The 17,938-nt window shown below is 56.1% G+C and overlaps 1 protein-coding gene across 2 annotated transcripts; it reads left to right on the top strand.

Moving 5' to 3' along the window:
* The first annotated feature begins 680 nt into the window (after positions 1 to 680).
* On the top strand, positions 681 to 9,218 carry CANT1 (calcium activated nucleotidase 1). 2 transcript variants are annotated; one of them, XM_001517748.5, is made up of 4 exons: positions 681 to 795; positions 5,647 to 6,287; positions 6,794 to 6,997; positions 7,356 to 9,218. In XM_001517748.5, the coding sequence occupies exons 2-4, from the start codon at positions 5,672 to 5,674 to the stop codon at positions 7,724 to 7,726; spliced, it is 1,191 nt and encodes a 396-aa protein (XP_001517798.3). In that variant the 5' UTR covers positions 681 to 795; positions 5,647 to 5,671; the 3' UTR covers positions 7,727 to 9,218. The 2 variants fall into 2 exon arrangements, with proteins under 2 accessions (XP_001517798.3, XP_028912719.1); XM_029056886.2 differs by having other exon boundaries at positions 5,482 to 6,287.
* The last annotated feature ends 8,720 nt before the right edge of the window (positions 9,219 to 17,938 follow it).

Raw genomic sequence — 17,938 nt, 5'->3', positions numbered from 1 at the left:
AGACAATCTCTTCCCTCAAGAAGTGTGTAAACTGAGCGCTTGGTTGAGCACATCGGAGTTAGAAGACACCATCTCTTTCCTCAAGACGTGCAGTTTACTTCGTACAGGGCACTGTACTGAGCGCTTGGTTGGCGACAATCTCTTCCCTCAAGAAGTGCATAAGCTACTGCTTTCAGGGCGCTGTACTGAGCGCTTGGTTGAGCACATCGGAGTTAGAAGACACCATCTCTGCCCTCGAAAAGTCTAAGGCCTGCAGGGCGCTGTACTGAGCACCTGAGAGAAGATAAAAGAGTCACTAGCCACCGTCCCTGCCCTGGAGGAACTTCAAAGAGTGTCTAAAGCTAAATAAGTGGCCAGCTGGGCTGCACCCCAACCTTTCCCTCACTGCGGATGGGGGGGGCATAGTGGGGGGAGGGAGGGGAGTCTACTGGACGCCACCGTCCCCCCCCCCCCTGTCAGGAGAATGAGGCGTCGAACGCCTCCATTTCCCCCCTCACTGTCTCCGCCGAGGGCCTATTTGGCGCGCAAACCGTGAGGAGGCCCCGGGGCCGGGACAGCCGGATGGACTACAACTCCCAGCAGCCCCCTCGCGGCGGCCGCACGCCCAGCACGTAGGGACGCGTGGCCCTGACGGCGAGCGCCCGCGCGGGGGCTGCCGGGAGTTGTAGTCCGCTCGGCCCAGGACCGGCCGGAAGTGCGGCCGCGGCCCTCGGCCCGCGCAGCGTATTGCAGCGTCCAGCTGCTCCTTGCAGCAGCTCTCTGCACCCCCCCAGCCCGGGGGCAACCCCCAGACGGGTGAGTCATGACCCCCCTCACTCCTTCTTGACTCCCTAGCCTCCCCTTCCTCTTTTTAGGGGATCTTTCACAGCGCTTGCAGGGTGCCAGGCACTGTGCTAAGCGCTGCGGTGCATCCGCCTTAAATCAGGTGGGACCCGGTCCCTCCCCGGCTCACCGAGCGCTCACGGGCTCAATCCCCCTTTGGAGGAGGAGATCGCAGAGAAGTAATAATAATAATATTGGTATTTGTTAAGCGCTTCCTATGTGCAGAGCACTGTTCTAAGCGCTGGGGGAGATCCAGGGGCATCAGGTGGTCCCTCGTGAGGCTCACAGTTAATCCCCATTTTCCAGAAGAGGGAACTGAGGCCCAGCGAAGTGACTTGCCCACAGTCACCCAGCTGACAAGTGGCAGAGCCGGGATTCGAACCCATGACCTCGGACTCCGAAGCCCGGGCTCTTGCCACCGAGCCACGCTGCTTCTCTCAGTGACTGGCCCAAAGTCACCCAGCAGAGAAGTGGCAGAGGCGGGATTAGAACCCAGGTCCTTCTGACTCCCAGGCCCGGGTTCTAGCCACTAACCCCGCTGCTTCTTCCCCTTTTCTCCTTCTCCTTCCCCCCCAGTCTTCCCTCTTCCTCGCCTTCCTTATGCCCATCCTTCCTCCCAGCCTCCTCCCTCCACCAATCTCCCCTCTCCCCATCTTCTCCCTCCCCCGCAGTCTCCCCTTCTTCCTCCCCTCCCTCTTTTCCCACCAGCCCCCCTTCTTTTTTTCCCTTTCTCCCCCTTCTTTCCCAACCCCTTTCCCAATTTTCTCCCATTCCCTCTCCCATCCTTCCTAATTCCCCCCCTTCCCCTCCCTCCCTCAATCTCTTTCTGACTGAACGCCCCCTCCTATCGCCCCTTGAGCCCATCAATGGGCAGGGACTGTCTCTATCTGTTGCCAAATTATCCATTCCAAGCGCTTAGTCCAGTGCTCTGCACATCGTAAGCGCTCAATAAATACTATTGAATGAATGAACCAGCCCCTTCTCTCCCCTGGTAGGCATCGCCCATCACCCTTCCTCCCCCCTCCCTCCCTGTCGGAGGTAAATCCGTTTTCAGGGACTCCACCAAGTCAGTCGTATTTATTGAGCGCTCACTGTGTGCAGAGCACTGCACCAAGCCCTTGGGAGAGGACAGTGCAACAGAACAGATACACGTTCTGCCCACCAAACCCACCCTCCGTCCAGGTGCCAACCTCTGCCCAGCATCACCCTGGCGTGAGGGGCCTGGGTCAAGAGATGGTGGCAGGAGCTGGTGGTCTTCCCTCAGGGACCACCTCCTCCTCGCTCTTGGCTACCATCCCCAGATGGGGCGAGAGAGGGTTGGTGGTCCGCAGCTTCTTCTCCTTTCTGAGACCCGGCCCTGCTGAGCTCCCGAGAGCACATGCCGGGTGTCTCTGTTCTTTCCCACCTCTCCCGCCGTGGAGTGAATGGGCCTCTATTCCCGCCAGGATCTGCCCACTGAAAGACACATTGAAGGAGCCGGTCAGCCGGCGGTCCCCGCCCCCTCCGTGCCTTGGCGAGGATTTCCTCCTCCTCGCCCCGTTAATTGTATTTGTTGAGCGCTTACTGTGTGCAGAGCCCTGTATTAAGCGCTTGGAAGAGTCCACAGACACATTTGCTGGCCACAATGACTGACGGTCTGGAGGAGGGGAGACAGACATGAACAGAAATAAATAAATGATGGCAATGGGCTGGGATGGGAATAAAGGGAGCAAATCAGGGCGATGCCGAAGGGAGTGGGAGAAGGGGGAGAAAGGTGTCATGGGTCATCTGGAGAGAGAGGGTTCTAGAGAAAAATAATAATGATGTTGGTATTTGTTAAGCGCTTACTAGGTGCAGAGCGCTGTTCAAAGCCCTGGGGTAGATAAAGGATCATCAGGTTGTCCCACGTGAGGCTCATAGTTAATCCCCATTTTACAGATGAGGTCACTGAGGCGCAGAGAAGTGACTTGCCCAGAGTCACACAGCTGACAAGTGGCAGAGCCGGGCTTCGAACCCATGACCTCTGACTCCCAAGCCCGGGCTCTTGCCACCGAGCCACGCGCCACTGAGCCACGGAGAATCGATCCGTCAATCCTCTTTACTGAATGCTTATGGTATGCGGAGCACTAGACTGAGCGCTTAGAAGAGTCCAGTACAGCACAGTTTGTGGATGCCCTCCCTGCCCACAAAGAGTTTACAATCTACAGGGAAAGATGGATATTACTCATCAATCAGTGGTATTTGTTGAACCTTTAATCTGTGCAGAATGCTGTTCTGAACGCCTAGGAGGGTCCAGTGCAACAGAGTCGGTAGACAGTCCCGGCCCACAACGAGCCGACAGTTTAGGTGTCCTCGCAGCCCACCCTTAGTCAACCGATGGTATTTATTGAGTGCTTACTGTGTGAAGAGCACTGTCCCAAGCGCTCGGGAGAGTAGAGTGCAACAGAGTCGGTAGATCCGTTCCTTGCCCACAACGAGCCGACAGTCTAAATGTCAGTGCCGGATGTTCTTTCTAGCAGCCCACCCTTATTCGATCAGTGGTATTTATTGAGCGCTTAGTGTGTGCAGAGCACTGTACTAGGTGCTTGGGAGAGTACGATGTAACAGAGTTGGTAGACACATTCCCTGCCCATGATGGACGTCACAGCAGTTCGCCCTTATTCACTGCCGCCTCTCCCGCTCCCCCCACCGCCTTTTCTCTAGGTTCCCTCACCTCTAGTCTCCCCGTCTTCAAGGCCCCCTGGAATCCCACCTCCTCCAGGACGCCTTCCCCCGTGGGAAGCAGCGCGGCCTAGCGGAAAGAGCCCCGGCTCCGGAGTCGGAGGACCCGGGTTCGAATCCCACCTCCGCCTTTTGGGAGGAGTCGCCTCCGTTCTCGGCGCCTCATCCGTAAAACGGGGTACCCGGTCCCCCGCCTCCTTCGACTGCGAACCCCGCCTGGGACGGGGCCCGGATCCGACCTCATTAACTAGGACCTTCCCCAGCGCTTAACAAATACCACAATTATATGTTAATCTCTCCTTTCCCCACCCTGTTTCTCCCCCATTTGGCATCTGAGCACTTCCTGGTCACCTAAGCCCTTGAATGTGTACATGTGTACACACACAGACACCGCACTTATGTACTTATCTTTATACTTTATTACTTCCTCCTATTTGTAATTCAATTTAGCCTCCGTAATCCCAGCTCCACCACTTGCCTGTTGTGTGACCGTGAGGCAAGTCACCTCACCTCTCTGGGGCTCACTTTCCAGGACACAGGGACTGCGTACAGAACTTGGCACATAGCAAACGATGAACAAATTAGCATCATTATTAATAAAGGGAGCAAGTCGGGACGACTCGGTGTTAGGGCTGTGAGGCCCGTGCGGGACGGGGTCTGTGTTTCCAACCTGATTCGCTTGGATCTACCCCAGCGCTTAGAAGGGACACCCAGAAAGCGCTTAACAAATACCCTGAAAAAAGAAAGCAGGTGATTTTGTCCGTGGGAGCAGGGGGAGGGTCTCCTCCCAACGCTGCTCTCAAGGTGGAGGGGCGGAACCTGGCTCTGCCGCTGGACCGAGTCCTGTTTGCTCAGCCACCTGTCACATGTGGCACCTCCGTGCCCGGGGCGCTCAACGGCTGTGTTTCCAGCAGCCCCGAGAAGCTGACGCTGGACCTCAGGACCTAAAGAGGTGAGGGGCGTCCCTGGACCGGCCCGGCGTCTAGTACGGTGCCTGGGTCCGAGTAAGCGCTCAAGAAATGCCCCGGCTGTCACTGTTGGCGTTGGTATTTGGAGGACGTTTTTTCCCCGGAGCCTGGTCTTCATGCCAAGTCAGAGCCAGTCGGTTTGGGAGTGGACGGGGAGGAGTTCCGGGTGGGAGGGGTGGTCTGCACACCTCGGTTTGCTGCGGGGGGCTGACGCTCGGCGGGCTGGCCGGTTTTCTGTCTGGGTGGGGGGAAGGGGGCGACAGGATTTTAGTTGGGGTATTGGTGAGGTGTTTACCTTGTGCTAGGTGCTGGGCCAAGTTTTTTTAATGGCATTTGTCAAGCGCTTACTATGTGCCAGGGACTCTACCGAGCGCTGGGGTAGATCCAAGCCGATGGGGTTGGACACAGGGGCTCCCAGCCTTCATCCCCATTTTACAGAAGAGGGAACTGAGGCCCAGAGAAGTGTAGCGACTTGCCCAAGTTCACCCGGCAAATCAGTGGTGGAGCCAGAATTAGAACTCAGATCCGTCTGACTCCGAGGCCCGGGCTTTATCCACTAGGCCAAGAAGTGCTCCGTAAGTACCACTGATCGATTGATTTCTTTTTTAAAAGTATTTGTTAAGCAACTGCTTGGTGCCAGGCACCGTACTAAGCTCTGGGGTAGATAGAATCTAATCAAGTTGGACCCACGGGACTCCCAGTCTTCATTCCCATTTTCCAGATGAGGTAACTGAGGCTCAGAGAATTGACTTGCCCAAGCACACACAGCAGACATGATTGACGGATTGATTCCTCCACGAGCCGGAGGGGCGAGACATCTCTCCGGGGCCCAGAAGGGGTTGTAATAATAATAATAACAATTATGGTACTTGTTAAGCGCTTTCTATGTGGCAAGCGCTGTTCTAAGCGCTGGGGTAGATACGAGTCAATCGGGTCGGACACAGCCCCCGCCCCACGTGGGGCTCACACTCTTCATCCCCATTTTTTACAGATGAGGTTACTGAGGCCCCGAGAAGTGAAGGGACTCACCCAAGGTCCCACAGCAGACAAGTGGTGGAGCCGGGATTAGCGGGGGGATGGGGAAACGGGGTCCCCGCGGCTGATCCGTGTCTCCTCCTCCTCCTCCTCCTCCCCCGCGACCTCCGGGGGCGCGCAGGTCTCCCCCGCCCGCTCCGGGTCCGATGCCCACGCCGCCCCGCGACCCCTCGGGATGGGCTGAGCCCCGGCAGGCCATGCGGATCAGCGTGGGCGGGCTCCCCGTGTTGGCGTCCATGAGCAAGGCGTCGGACCCCCGCTTCCGGCCCCGCTGGCGGGCCATCGTCCTGTCGGCCCTCAGCGTGGCGGCCGCCCTGCTCCTGCTCTGCCTGCAGCGGCCGGCCCCCCGCGCCCGGCCCCGGCCCCCCGGCCTGCCCCCCGGGGACCGCTACAACGCCACCTACCCGCTCTCCCCGCCCCAGCGGACCCCCGAGGGGCTCCGCTACCGCATCGCCCTCATCGCCGACCTGGACACGGGGTCCCGGGCGCGGGCGGAGAACACCTGGTTCAGCTACCTGAAGAAGGGTCACCTGACCCTGGCGGCCGGGGGCGAGCGGGTCAGCGTGGAGTGGGACCGGGAGGACGGCGTCCTGGAGTCCCACCTGGCGGAGGGGGGCCGCGGCATGGAGCTGTCCGACCTGGTGGTCTTCAACGGGAAGCTGTACTCCGTGGACGACCGCACCGGGGTGGTCTACCGGATCGAGGGCACCAAGACCGTGCCCTGGGTCATCCTGTCGGACGGAGACGGGACCGTGGGCAAAGGTGAGCCGGGCCTGGGGGTGGGCGGGGGGCACCCCTCCCCGCCCGGGACCCTGGATCGGCTGGTGGTGTCGATCGGGCGCTCGTTATGTGCACAGCACTGGACTGAGCGCTTGGGCGAGCGTTCAGTCAACGGTACTAAGCGCTTACCGCGTGCCGAGCCCCTAGTGGAGAGATCCCGAGCTTGGGAGTCGAGATCCTGGGTTCTGATCTTTGCCGCTTGCCTGTGTGACCTAGGGCAAGTCACTTCAGTTCTCCGTGCCTCAGTTCCCTCAGCTGTAAAATGGGGATCGAGACCGGGAGCCCCACCTAGGACAGGGGACTGCGTCCAACTCGATTTGCTCGTGCCCACCCCAGTGCTTAGTACGGTGCCCGGCACATCGTAAGCGCTTAACAAATACCATCATTATCAGTATTACCCCTTAGATCGACCCTCTCCTCCCCCCCGCCCCTCTCTTCCCCCCCGGGCCTGGCTGGGCCCGCTGTGAGCCGGATGTGGTTGCCCGCAGGTTTTAAGGCGGAGTGGCTAGCGGTGAAGGACGAGCACCTGTACGTGGGCGGCCTGGGCAAGGAGTGGACCAGCGCCACCGGCGAGGTCGTCAACGACAACCCCGAGTGGGTCAAGGTGGTCGGCCACAGGGGCAACGTGGAGCACGAGAACTGGGTGTCCAACTACAACGCCCTGAGGGCCGCCGCTGGCATCCAGCCCCCAGGTGAGCGCCGACGCCCCCCGCCCGGACCCCCCCGGCCCTCTCTGCCCCGCTCACACCCACCCCCGAACCCCAGAGCCTTGCTCAGCGTAAGCTGCAGCGAAGCAGCACGGCCCAGTGGCCAGAGCCTGGGCCTGGGGGCGTCAGAAGGCCCTGGGTTCTAATCCTGGCTCCGCCACTCGTTTGTTGCGGGACCCCGGGCAAGTCGTTTCCCTTCTCTGGCCTCAGATCCCTCATCTGGAAGATGGGGATTAAGACCGTGAGCCCCTCGGGACGGTGGCTGGGTCCAACCCTATTTGCTTGTACGATGGAGGAGATGGGGTAGAGGAAACGGGCGGATGTCCTGTGCCCACCCGTGCAGGCTACCTAATCCACGAGTCGGCGTGCTGGAGCGACACGCTGCAACACTGGTTCTTCCTGCCGCGCCGGGCCAGCCACGAGCGCTACAGCGAGAAGGAGGACGAGCGCCGGGGCACCAACCTGCTCCTCCGCTCGGCCCAGGACTTCGGCCACATCGCCGTCAGCCGCATCGGGGAGGTGAGCCCCACCCACGGCTTCTCCTCCTTCAAGTTCGTGCCCGACACGGACGACCAGGTCATCGTGGCCCTCAAGTCGGAGGAGGAGGGCGGCCGGGCGGCCACCTACATCATGGCCTTCACGCTGGACGGCCGCTTCCTCCTGCCCGAGACCCGCATCGGCGACGTCAAGTACGAAGGGATCGAGTTCGTCTGAGGGAGGATGGCGTCGCCGGCCCGGCTTTTAGGCGGACGGGGGAGAGGCCGGTTTGTGATTGTCGGGGTTTTTTAGGTTCTTTTTTTTTTTTTTTTTAAATCCTTTCGGTTTGGCCCGGCCGGGGGTCGCCGAGGACCCCCCGGCCTGCGGAAGGGCCGGGGACCGGACGGCTTGGCGGTGGTGACCTGAATGTGTTCCCGTGCTGATGCCTGGTGTCGGAAAGCGATCATTGCAACCGGTTTACATCCCCCCGTCCCGCCGACCTCTTGCCCCCTAGCATCCTCTGAGACCCTCCCACCACCCCCTCGCCTCCCGGGATCTTCTGGGGCTCTCCCGGCCCCGCGGTTTGGTGCCGCGGCAGGGGAGGGCCCTCCTGGTAGAGCCCGCCCTTTCTGGAGGATTCAGCGGCAGGGAGGGGAGCGGACTCCCCCCCTCCCCGGTGAATCGGAGACCCCCAAGGCTCTGTGACGGAGCAGACCGAACCCCGGGGCCGGGGGCGTCCCCGGAGAAGCCGAGACCCTTCCCGTCCCAGCCTGCCTCGCCGGGCTTCCTTCGGCCAAACCCACCTAGAGCCACAGAGCACTTTTAATCGCCTCCCCCTGAGTAAACCGCCCTCCCCCCGGTCAAGCAGAGCCCCCCCAGTGCTGACGGGGTCCGTCCCCCGCCGGGCAGCAGGCCCTGCCCTCGGGAGAGGCCGGACCTGAGCGAGACGGGTGGGGGGAATCGTCCTCCATTGGGGGCCAGACCCAGCCCCCTGCCCGGAGCAGGGTGTCGGTCCGACTCTGAAGCTTGGGGCTGAGGGAGCAGGGCCTGAAGCTCCCGGCGGGAGATCCGACAGGACCACCCGGCCCGCCGTCCCCTCCCGCCTCGCTGGGTGCGGACCCTGGAGCGGCGGGGGTGAGGGGGAGCAGGTCTCACCGTGGGCATCCATGCCGGGGGCGGAGGGAGCCGGGTACCTCATTCCGTGGACGGAGCCCCCACAGGCGCTACCTCATCCTCCTCTCACCTCTTCCCTTCCCCCATCCGACCATTCGAAAGCCCCTCTTTTCGGGTCTTCCTTCCCCGCTGGGACGAACAAAGCCCTTTCCTCACCCTGGCTTTGGGCAGCCGGAAGGGGCCTGCCTCCTCCAGGAAGCCCACCGGTCCCGAGCCCCCCTTCTTACTGCTTAGCCGCCTCTTCTCCCTCTCCTCTCGCTTCCTCAGGCTCTTCCTTCCAGGTGGGCGAGGGGAAACAAGGAGTCCCCCTTCCTTGGGAAAGTCCCGAGACCCCGAGCGGGAGACCCCCACCTCCCCTCTCCCAGCACCAAGCACCTGGAGCGTGAACTGGATTCCCCATTTGCACAGAGCGAATGAACTTCCCGATATCTTTAAATTATTCTCTCTCGGTCGCCCCACCGCCCTTCTGTGTTCCCTCCGTCCGAACGACGACCGTGCTTCCGCCTCCCGGATCCGTCTGTTTTCGAAACAATAAAGTTTCAGAGGGGAACCGTGAGTCCCAGCTCGAGTCCTGACCGCCCCCCAACGAGGTGAGGGGAGCCGAGGGGGTGGGGGAGGGAGGGCGGTGGAAGTGAGCCCCCAACCCCGTCAGCTCATCGAATGTTGAACGTTTTCCAGCAAAGCAGCTGGGCTTCGGTCAGAAGGACCTGGGTTCGAATTCGGGCTTCTCCACTTCGCTATGTGACGACCTCGGGCCGGTCATTTAACTTCTCTGGGCTTCAGTTCCCTCAAACGTAAAATGGGGTGGTGAAGAACGTGAGCCCTGTCTGGGACAGGGACTGTCCAACCTGATTGGCTTGTTTCTACCCCGGGGCTTAGTATAGTGCCTGACGCGTGGTAAGTATTTAAAAAATACCTTTTTTTTTTAAAAGGCCCCTGCATGCCCCGATCATGAAGAGTCAGCAAAGTGTGAGTGAGAGGCATCCAGTAAAGCGCCTTCCGTCTGCCCCTCGGAGTCAAGGAGGGTAGTGGGGGACAGACGGCAGACGGGGAAATCTCTCTGGATTGGCTCCTTTGAAGTCACTCTTTCTGCCTGCTGTTTGCAACAGCAAAAGATGTCTGGATCTGGCCAATGGCTCGCGGGAGGGGAAATTAATCCCTAAGAACAGGATTTATTGATCACTTAGCGAAGGGCAAAGAGCTGGGATGAATGAAAGATAATCAAGTCAACAGTGGTATTTATTGAGCGATTACTGTGTGCAAAATACTAAGCTCTTGGCATCGGACAATAATAATGATTATGGTATTTGTTAAACTTGCCATGTGCCAGGCACCGTAGTAAGCACTGGAGTTAATGGGGTTGGACAACACAGTCATCATCCCCATATTACAGATGAGGTAACTGAGGCAGAGAAGTGAAGTGACTTGCCCAAGGTCAAACAGCAGGCAAGTGGCGGAGCTGGGATGAGAACCCGGGTCCTTCTGATTCCTAGGCCTGGGCTCCACCCACTAGGCCACGCTGCTTCTCATCCTCATCAGAGGTATTTATTGAGTGCTTCCTGGGTGCAGAGCCCTGGACTAAGCGCTTGGGAGAGTACAGTACATCTCTTTGGGAACATCCAAGGAGGGGATACCTAGCACGCTAATAATACAACTAGTAGTTCGGAAAGACCCCGGGCCCGGGCGTGGGTTCTAATCCCGGCTCCGCCACTTCTCTGCCGAGTGACCTTGGGCGAGTAACTTCACTCGCCGGGGCCTCGGTTTCCTCACCTGTCAAATGGAGATTGAGTATCCGTTCTCCCTCAGACTTTGAGGTCTGTATGGGACAGGGACCGCGGCTGATCTGGTCTGCCCCAGCGCTTAGTACAGTGCTTGGCACATAAACACTTATTGCCACAATTATTGACAGTCCTCTAGACTGTAAATTCGTTCTGGGCAGGGAATATGTCTGTTTTATTGTTATATTGTACTCTTCCAAATGCTTAGTACGGTGCTCTGCACAAAGTAAGCACTCAATAAATACAATTGACTGACAAGTGTCATTATTATCGTAACTATTATTATCTTCCTAGTGAGCAGGGACCTCGAGATCCTTCTAGGTGAGGACCCACAGAATTCCCGGCTATCGGTGGGAAAAGAAAACTGCTCCTCCTCCCTCTTCCCCGTCCACTCTATCGTAATACTATGGATTGATTAAATTATACAGCCTTTAGTTTACTGTTTGTGTTCTTGCCTTTCGGAAGGCAGTGATGAATCCCCTGTCAGGGCGCAACTGGGGGGCTGGAAAATCGAGGCTTTGAGGGGTCATCGGGGCCAGGCTCCTGATTTGAGGCAAAACAGCGTGGCCCAGTAGATAGAGCTCGGGTCTGGAGGTCAAGGGAACCCGGATCCTAATCCCGGCTCAGCTGCTTGTCTGCTGTGTGACCTTGGGCAAGTCCCTTCGCTTCTCGGCCTCAGTTCCCTCATCTGTAAAATGGGGATTAAGTCTGCGAGCCCCACGTGGGACATGGGCTACGTCCAATCCGATCAGCTGCGCCCACCCCAGCGCTTAGTACAGTGCTTGGCATGAAATGCTTAACAAATACCAATAAAATAAAAACACCCCACCTACTCCAACCTTTACCAGCCAAAAGAGACATCCTTATTCTTCTGCAGTGAAGCACAACGTCCTATAGGAACGCCTCCCCAGTGCACTCCGTCCCCCAATCTAGCCTACATCCCTTGCACTGCAGCGGAGGCCAGCGGAGGCCGGGAGGCGTCGGGGTTCCGGCGAGAGGTGCCCATCTGCAGGGCTTCAGAGCTGGAATGGAAAGACTGCAGCAGTTCATCCCAGGAATGATTTTGGGGGTGAAGCAACGGGGAACAGAGCCAACCCAGTGGGAATTGCAAAACTTTCTGGCTAGGGCCTGGGAGTTTTTTGAGGCAGCTCCTTTCCCTAGCACGGCTTGCCTCTGAGTAGGGCTTTTTTTTTTCATTTTATATTTTAGTGGTATTAAGGCACCTTTTACATGCCAGGCCCTGTATTAAGCGCTGAGGGAGATACAAGTTAATCAGGTTGGACACAGTCCTTGTCCCACACGGGGCTCACAGTCTTAATTCCCATTTTTCCAGATGAGGGAACCGAGGCCCAGGGGAAAGAAGCCCGAGGTCACGCAGCAGACAAGTGGCAAAGTCAGGATTAGAACCTAGGCCCTTCTGACTCCCAGGTTTTCCCGCAGGGCTCTGGTGGTAATAATAATAATAACTGTGGTATTTAAGTGCTTACTATGTGCCCGTCGCTGTACTAAGCACCGGGTTAGATACAAAATAATTGGGTTGGCCACAGACCCCGTCCCACATGGGGCTCCGGGCCTTAACCCCCATTTTCCAGATGAGGGAACTGAAGCCCAGAGAAGTGAAGCGACTTGCCCGAGGTCCCACAGCAGACAAGGGGGAGCCCGGATGAGAACCCAGGTCCTTCTGTCTCCCAGGCCCAGGCTGTACCTACCGGACCACCCTGCTCCCTCTCTCCCACCCTCAGCCCCCTGGGCTGGACGTGTGCCGGACGGGGTGACCCCTTGGTGGGGATCCAAGAGATCCGGCCCCGGTTGGGGAGGGAGGGGGATTTAGGTCTGTTGTCGAACTACATTCCAAGCACGGAGAACAGTGCTTTGCACACAGTAAGCGCTCAATAAATAGGATCGAATGGATGCGTGATGGATGGACAGAACGGCCGAAGGGGCAGGGGGGCCCTGCTATGCCGCTGCCCACCAGCAGGGGCCGCTACGCGCCTACAAAACCCGCTCGTCCAACGCAGCCCAGAGGCAGAAACCGCCCGCTGGAAACCGGGAACTATAATAATAATTACGGTATTTGTTAATAATAATAATAATAATGTTGGTATTTGTTAAGCGCTTATTATGTGCAGAACACTGTTCTAAGCTCTGGGGTAGATACAGGTTCATCAGGTTGTCCCACGTGAGGTGCCAAGCACTGTTAATAATAATAATGTTGGTATTGTTAAGCGCTTACTATGTGCAGAGCACTGTTCTGAGCGCTGCGGTAGATACAGGGTCATCAGGTGGTCCCACCAGAGGCTCACAGTCTTCATCCCCATTTTACAGATGGGGTAACTGAGGCACCGAGAAGTGAAGTGACTTGCCCACAGTCACACAGCTGACACGTGGCAGAGCCGGAGTTTAAATAAATAAAATAAATGTTGGTATTTGTTAAGCGCTTACTATGTGCCGAGCACTGTTCTAAGCGCTGGGGTAGACACAGGGGAATCAGGTTGTCCCACTTGGGGCTCACAATCTTCATCCCCATTTTACAGATGAGGTAACTGAGGCACCGAGAAGTTAAGTGACTTGCCCAAATTCCCACAGCTGACAAGTGGCCGACCTCTGACTCCCAAGCCCGGGCTCTTTCCACTGAGCCACGCTGCTTCTCAATGATAATGTTGGTATTAATAATAATAAAAATAATGATGTTGGTATTTGTTAAGTGCTTACTATGTGCAGAGCACTGTTCTAAGCGCTGGGGAAGCTACAGGGTTCTAAGTGCTGGGACCTTCATCCATCTATCTACTTCGTCACTTAGTGGAAAGAGCCCGGGTTGGGGAGTCAGAGGTCTTGGGTTCTAATCTCCGCCCCGCCAGCTGGGTGACTTTGGGCCAGGCACTTCACTTCTCTGGGCCTCAGTCACCTCATCTGGAAAATGGGGGTGAAGACTGCGAGCCCCACGTGGGACAACCCGATTACCTTGTTGTGTCCACCCCAGTGCTTAGAACAGTGCTTGGCACATAGTAAGCGCTTAACTAATGCCATTATTATTATTATTTTTATCTCTATCCATTCATCTATTTATTTTTTCTCTTCATCCATCCATCCATCTACTTATTTATTTTCTATCTCTCTTTCCATCCACCCATCCAGCTATCTACTTATTTATTTACTCTATCTCCATCCATCTAGCTACTTATTTATTTTAATGCTTAGAACAGTGCTTGGCACATAGTGCTTAAGTACCATAATAATTATTAATATTATTTACTTTATTTATTTACTGTAATTCTTTATTCATTCCCTTATTTATTTACTTATGGAATTTGTTAAGCGCTATGTGCCAAGCACTGTTCTAAGCTTGGGGTCCGTGATCTATCTATCATCTCCATCCATCTATCTACTTATTTAATCTCTATCCATCCACCCATCTACTTATTTGTTTTCTCTCTCCACCCTTCCACTTATTTATTTCAGTGCTTAGAGTAGTGCTTGGCACATAGTAAGTGCTTAAGTACCATAATAATTATTCATATTATTTACTTATTTACTTGATTCAATTCTTTGTTCATTTCCTTATTTATTTACTTACGGTATTTGATAAACGCTTACTATGTGCCAAGCACTGTATTAAGGGCTGGAGTGGATAAATTTTAATCAGATTAGACCCAGTCCCGGCCCCACGTGGAGGTCACAGTGTTCATCTCCATTTTACAGATGAGGAAACCGAGGCCCAGAGAAGTGAAGTGACTTGCCCGAGGTCACACAGTAGAAAAGGGGCGTAGCCGGGATAATAATTATGGTATTTGTTAAGCACATACTATGTATCAAGCCCTGTTCTAAGCACTGAGAAGTAGCGTGGCTCAGTGGAAAGAGCCTGGGCTTGGGAGTCAGAGGTCATGGGTTCGACTCCCGGCTCTGCCACTTAGCTGTGTGACTGTGGGCAAGTCACTTCACTTCTCTGTGCCTCAGTGACCTCATCTGTAAAATGGGGATTAACTGTGAGCCCCACGTGGGACGACCTGATTACCCTGTGTCTACCCCAGTGCTTAGAACAGTGCTCTGCACATAGTAAGCGCTTAACAAATACCAACAATATTATTATTATTATGACAAGCTAGTCGAGTTGGACACAGTCCCTGTCCCATATGTGGCTCACGGTCTTCATCCCCATTTTCCGGATGAGGGAACTGAGGCCCAGAGAAGTGACTTGCCCAGCAGACAAGGGGCAGAGCTGCAATGAGAACCCGGGTCCTTCTGACTGCCAGACCCGGGGTTCTAGCTTCTAGGCCATGCTCCTGCTTCACGCTGCTCCACGCGGCGGAAACCTGGCTGCAAGCAAACAGAGAAAGAGCCAACAGGGAGCCCTGGGCTTCTAAGGGCCTGAGTGGGAAATGGGAGTAGTGACTCCCAACTGGGTGGAGGGGGAGGGTCCCGGAGGGGTCCGGATCAGGGAGAGGGGCTCCGAGAGCCCGCAGCAGGTGGGAAGAGGAGGAGGAGGGGTGGGGGAACAGGGGAGCGAGTTAGATTGGGGGCCAGGAGAGGGGCGAGCGGGCAGTGAGGTGCCCCAGAGCCCACCTGGCACGGCGGGTGAAGCCCCCCGCGCTCCTCCCCTTTCTCCAGCCCCAGTGCTTGCCCCAGCCTCCCTCCCCGGCCCTATCGGAGTCCCAACCCCTTGTCCAAGAAGGACCGGGCCTTGTCTCAAGCAAGGACCCTCCTGATGATGATGATAATAATAGTATTCGTTAAGCACCTACTGTGTTCCAGGCACTGTACTAAGTGGTGGGGTGGAGACAAGCAAATTGAGTGGGCAGTCACCGTGCCACGTGGGGCTCTCTGTCTTGATCCCCATTTTACAGATGAGGGAATTGAGGTCCAGATAAGTGAGATGACTTGCCCAAGGTCACACAGCAGACAAGTGGTGGACACAGGATGAGAATCCATGACCTTCTGAGTCCCGGGCCCATGCTCTGTCCACTACGCCATGCTGCTTCTCGTGATGATGATGATGATACGCCATGATGATGATACTGGAGGTATGTATTAAGTGCTTACTATGTGCTAAGTGATGGGGCAAATACAAGATAATCAATGCCGCCCCTTCCCCTGGCAGAGGGGAATGTTGAACGTGCCCGAGCTTGGGGCCAGACCCTCCTAATAACCCCAGGCTACACAAGGGACCCGGGTTCTGATCCCGGCTCTGTCGCTCACCTGTGGTGTGACCTTGAGCCAGTCTCTCTGCTTCCTCAGTTTCCTCTTCTATAAAATGGAGAGACAGTACTTGTCCTCCCTCTGTCTTTGACGTTGAACTCCATGTGGGATCAATGTATAACAGAATGTATAACAGAAGGTAGACACTTTCCCCGCCCCAGTGGAACTTGGATGTTCATGGGGGAGTCAGACAAAATATTTGCAAATAGTGGGAGCAGGAAGGAGAGTGAGGAGCAGACGGGGAGGAGAACAAATATGCTGGAATAAAATATTAGAATAAATCACTGAATAGACTGGGAAACCTGCTCGGGTTGGATTCTAGACCGTGAGCTCGCTGCGGGTAGGGAATATCACTGTTTATTGTTGTATTGTACTTTCCCAAGCGCTTAGTACAGTGATCTGCACAGAATTAGCGCTTAAAAAATACGATTGAATGAATGAATGAATGAGTGAATTATCCCCGGCACTCAGTACAGTGCTCTGCCCTCAGAGATGCACCACTAAGTATCATTACTGCTGTTCTCCCAAGAGAAGCGAGCGGGACCTAATGGAAAGAGCACGTGCCTGGGAGCCAGAGGATCTGGGTTCTAATCCCGGCTCTGTCACTTGTCTGCTGTGTGACCTCAAGGAAGTCATTTACCCTTCTTTGGGTTTTATTTCCCTCATTTGTAAAATGGGGATTAAGTCCGTGAGTCCCTTGTGGGACAGGATAGGATCCAATCTGATGAGCTCGTATCTACTTCAGGATTTAGTACTGTGCCTGGCACATACTAAGTACTTAACAAATACCATATGAAGGTTCTCTGTCCTCAGGAGGTGTCCAAATGTCATAAAAACAGGTTTAAGTATGGCGCTCTGTTCTCAGGAGTTGCTCAATAAATACCATCGTTTGATGAGTGATAGGAGGAGGAGGGAGGGGAGGAAGGCGGAACTGGTGGTTGTGGTTTGGCAGCCTGGACTGGCCCACGACCCCCGGAGGACCCCATTGAAGAGCTGATCCGACCTGAGCTCAGACCCCCAGAGAAAAAGGCCTTTTTAAATCCCTGTGTCTCTGTGTCTCAGTGTCCATCTGCCTCTCTCTGTCTCTTTCTCTTCCTGGTGAGCTGCTAAAAAACAAACATTTTAAAAAAAAGGAATTCCCAACTGACCCCGACCCTCCTCCTGGTCCTTGGGGAGACCAAATCGAGGGAAACTTTCTTTCTCGGGGAGCGGGGCGGGGCCGAGGGACCCCAGGGAGGGACCCAGGAGGGCGGGGAGGGGAAGAGGAGGAACCTAGGAGGATAATAATAATAATGATGATGATGATGGTATTTGTTAAGCGCTTACTACGTGCCAAGCACTGTTCTAAGTGGTGGGGTGGATACCGGGTGATCAGGTTGTCCCACATGGGGCTCACAGTCTTTGTCCCCATTTTCCAGTTGAGGTCACTGAGGCCCAGAGAAGTGAAGTGACTTGCCCACAGTCACCCAGCTGACAAGTGGCAGAGCCAGGGATGGGGCGGGCCCGAGAAGGGAGGAGGAGGAGCTCATTGTGGGCGGGGAATGTGTTTATTGTTGTATGGTCCTCTCCCAAGCGCTTAGTACAGTGCTCTGCACACAGTCCGCGCTCAATAAATACGAATGAATGAAAGTGGAAAGGAAAAGAAGGGGGGAAGGGGGAGAGGAGGAGGAAGGACCTTGGAAGGAGGGAGGAGGGACTGAGGGGAGGAGGAAGAGAGACCAAGAAGGAGGAAGGACCTAGGAGGGAGGGGCGGACCTGGAAGAGAAGAGGAGGAGGAGGGACTAAGGAGGAGGAGGGACTTTGAAGGAAAGGAGGATGGACTGAAGGGGAGCAGGAGAAGAAAGGGGAAAAAGGAGGAGAAGGAGGGACCAAGGAGGAGGGGTCTAGGAGGGAGGGGTCTAGGAGGGAGGGGAGGACCAAGAAGGGGAAGAGGAGGAGGAGGGGGGGGGAAGAGGGGAGGAGGAGGGACCAAGGAGTAGGAGAAGGGGTCTAGGAGGATCTGGAAAGGGAAGAGGAGGAGAAGAAGAAGGGGGAAAGAGGAGAAGAAGGGGGGAAGAGGAGGAGGGGGACTAGAAGAAGAAGGGGGAAAGAGGAGGGGGGAGGAAAAGAAGAAGGGGGAAAGAGGAGGAGGGGAGGAGAAGAGGAGGAGGAGGGGGAGGAGGAGAAGAAGGGGGAAAGAGGAGGAGGAGAAGAAGGGGGAAAGAGGAGGAGGAGGGAGGAGGGACCAAAGAGGTGGGAGGGGGGACCTAGGAGGGGGGGCGGACCGGCAAGGGGAAGAGGAGGAGGGAACCGAGGAGGAGGAGGA

The sequence above is a fragment of the Ornithorhynchus anatinus genome, unplaced genomic scaffold, assembly GCF_004115215.2.
Source record: "Ornithorhynchus anatinus isolate Pmale09 unplaced genomic scaffold, mOrnAna1.pri.v4 scaffold_264_arrow_ctg1, whole genome shotgun sequence".
In the NCBI taxonomy this organism is placed as follows: Eukaryota; Metazoa; Chordata; class Mammalia; order Monotremata; family Ornithorhynchidae; genus Ornithorhynchus; species Ornithorhynchus anatinus.
The sequence above is the reverse complement of the archived record's forward strand: the minus strand, read 5'-3'. Positions and strand labels throughout refer to the sequence as shown.

What these genes read in the sequence shown, in the direction of transcription:
- CANT1 (XM_001517748.5), top strand. Translation starts at nt 5,672, where the DNA reads ATGCCCACGCCGCCCCGCGACCCCTCGGGATGGGCTGAGCCCCGGCAG. An exon ending in AGACGGGACCGTGGGCAAAG is followed by an intron (nt 6,288 to 6,793) that starts GTGAGCCGGGCC and finishes GGTTGCCCGCAG; the next exon opens with GTTTTAAGGCGGAGTGGCTA. An exon ending in CGCTGGCATCCAGCCCCCAG is followed by an intron (nt 6,998 to 7,355) that starts GTGAGCGCCGAC and finishes CCACCCGTGCAG; the next exon opens with GCTACCTAATCCACGAGTCG.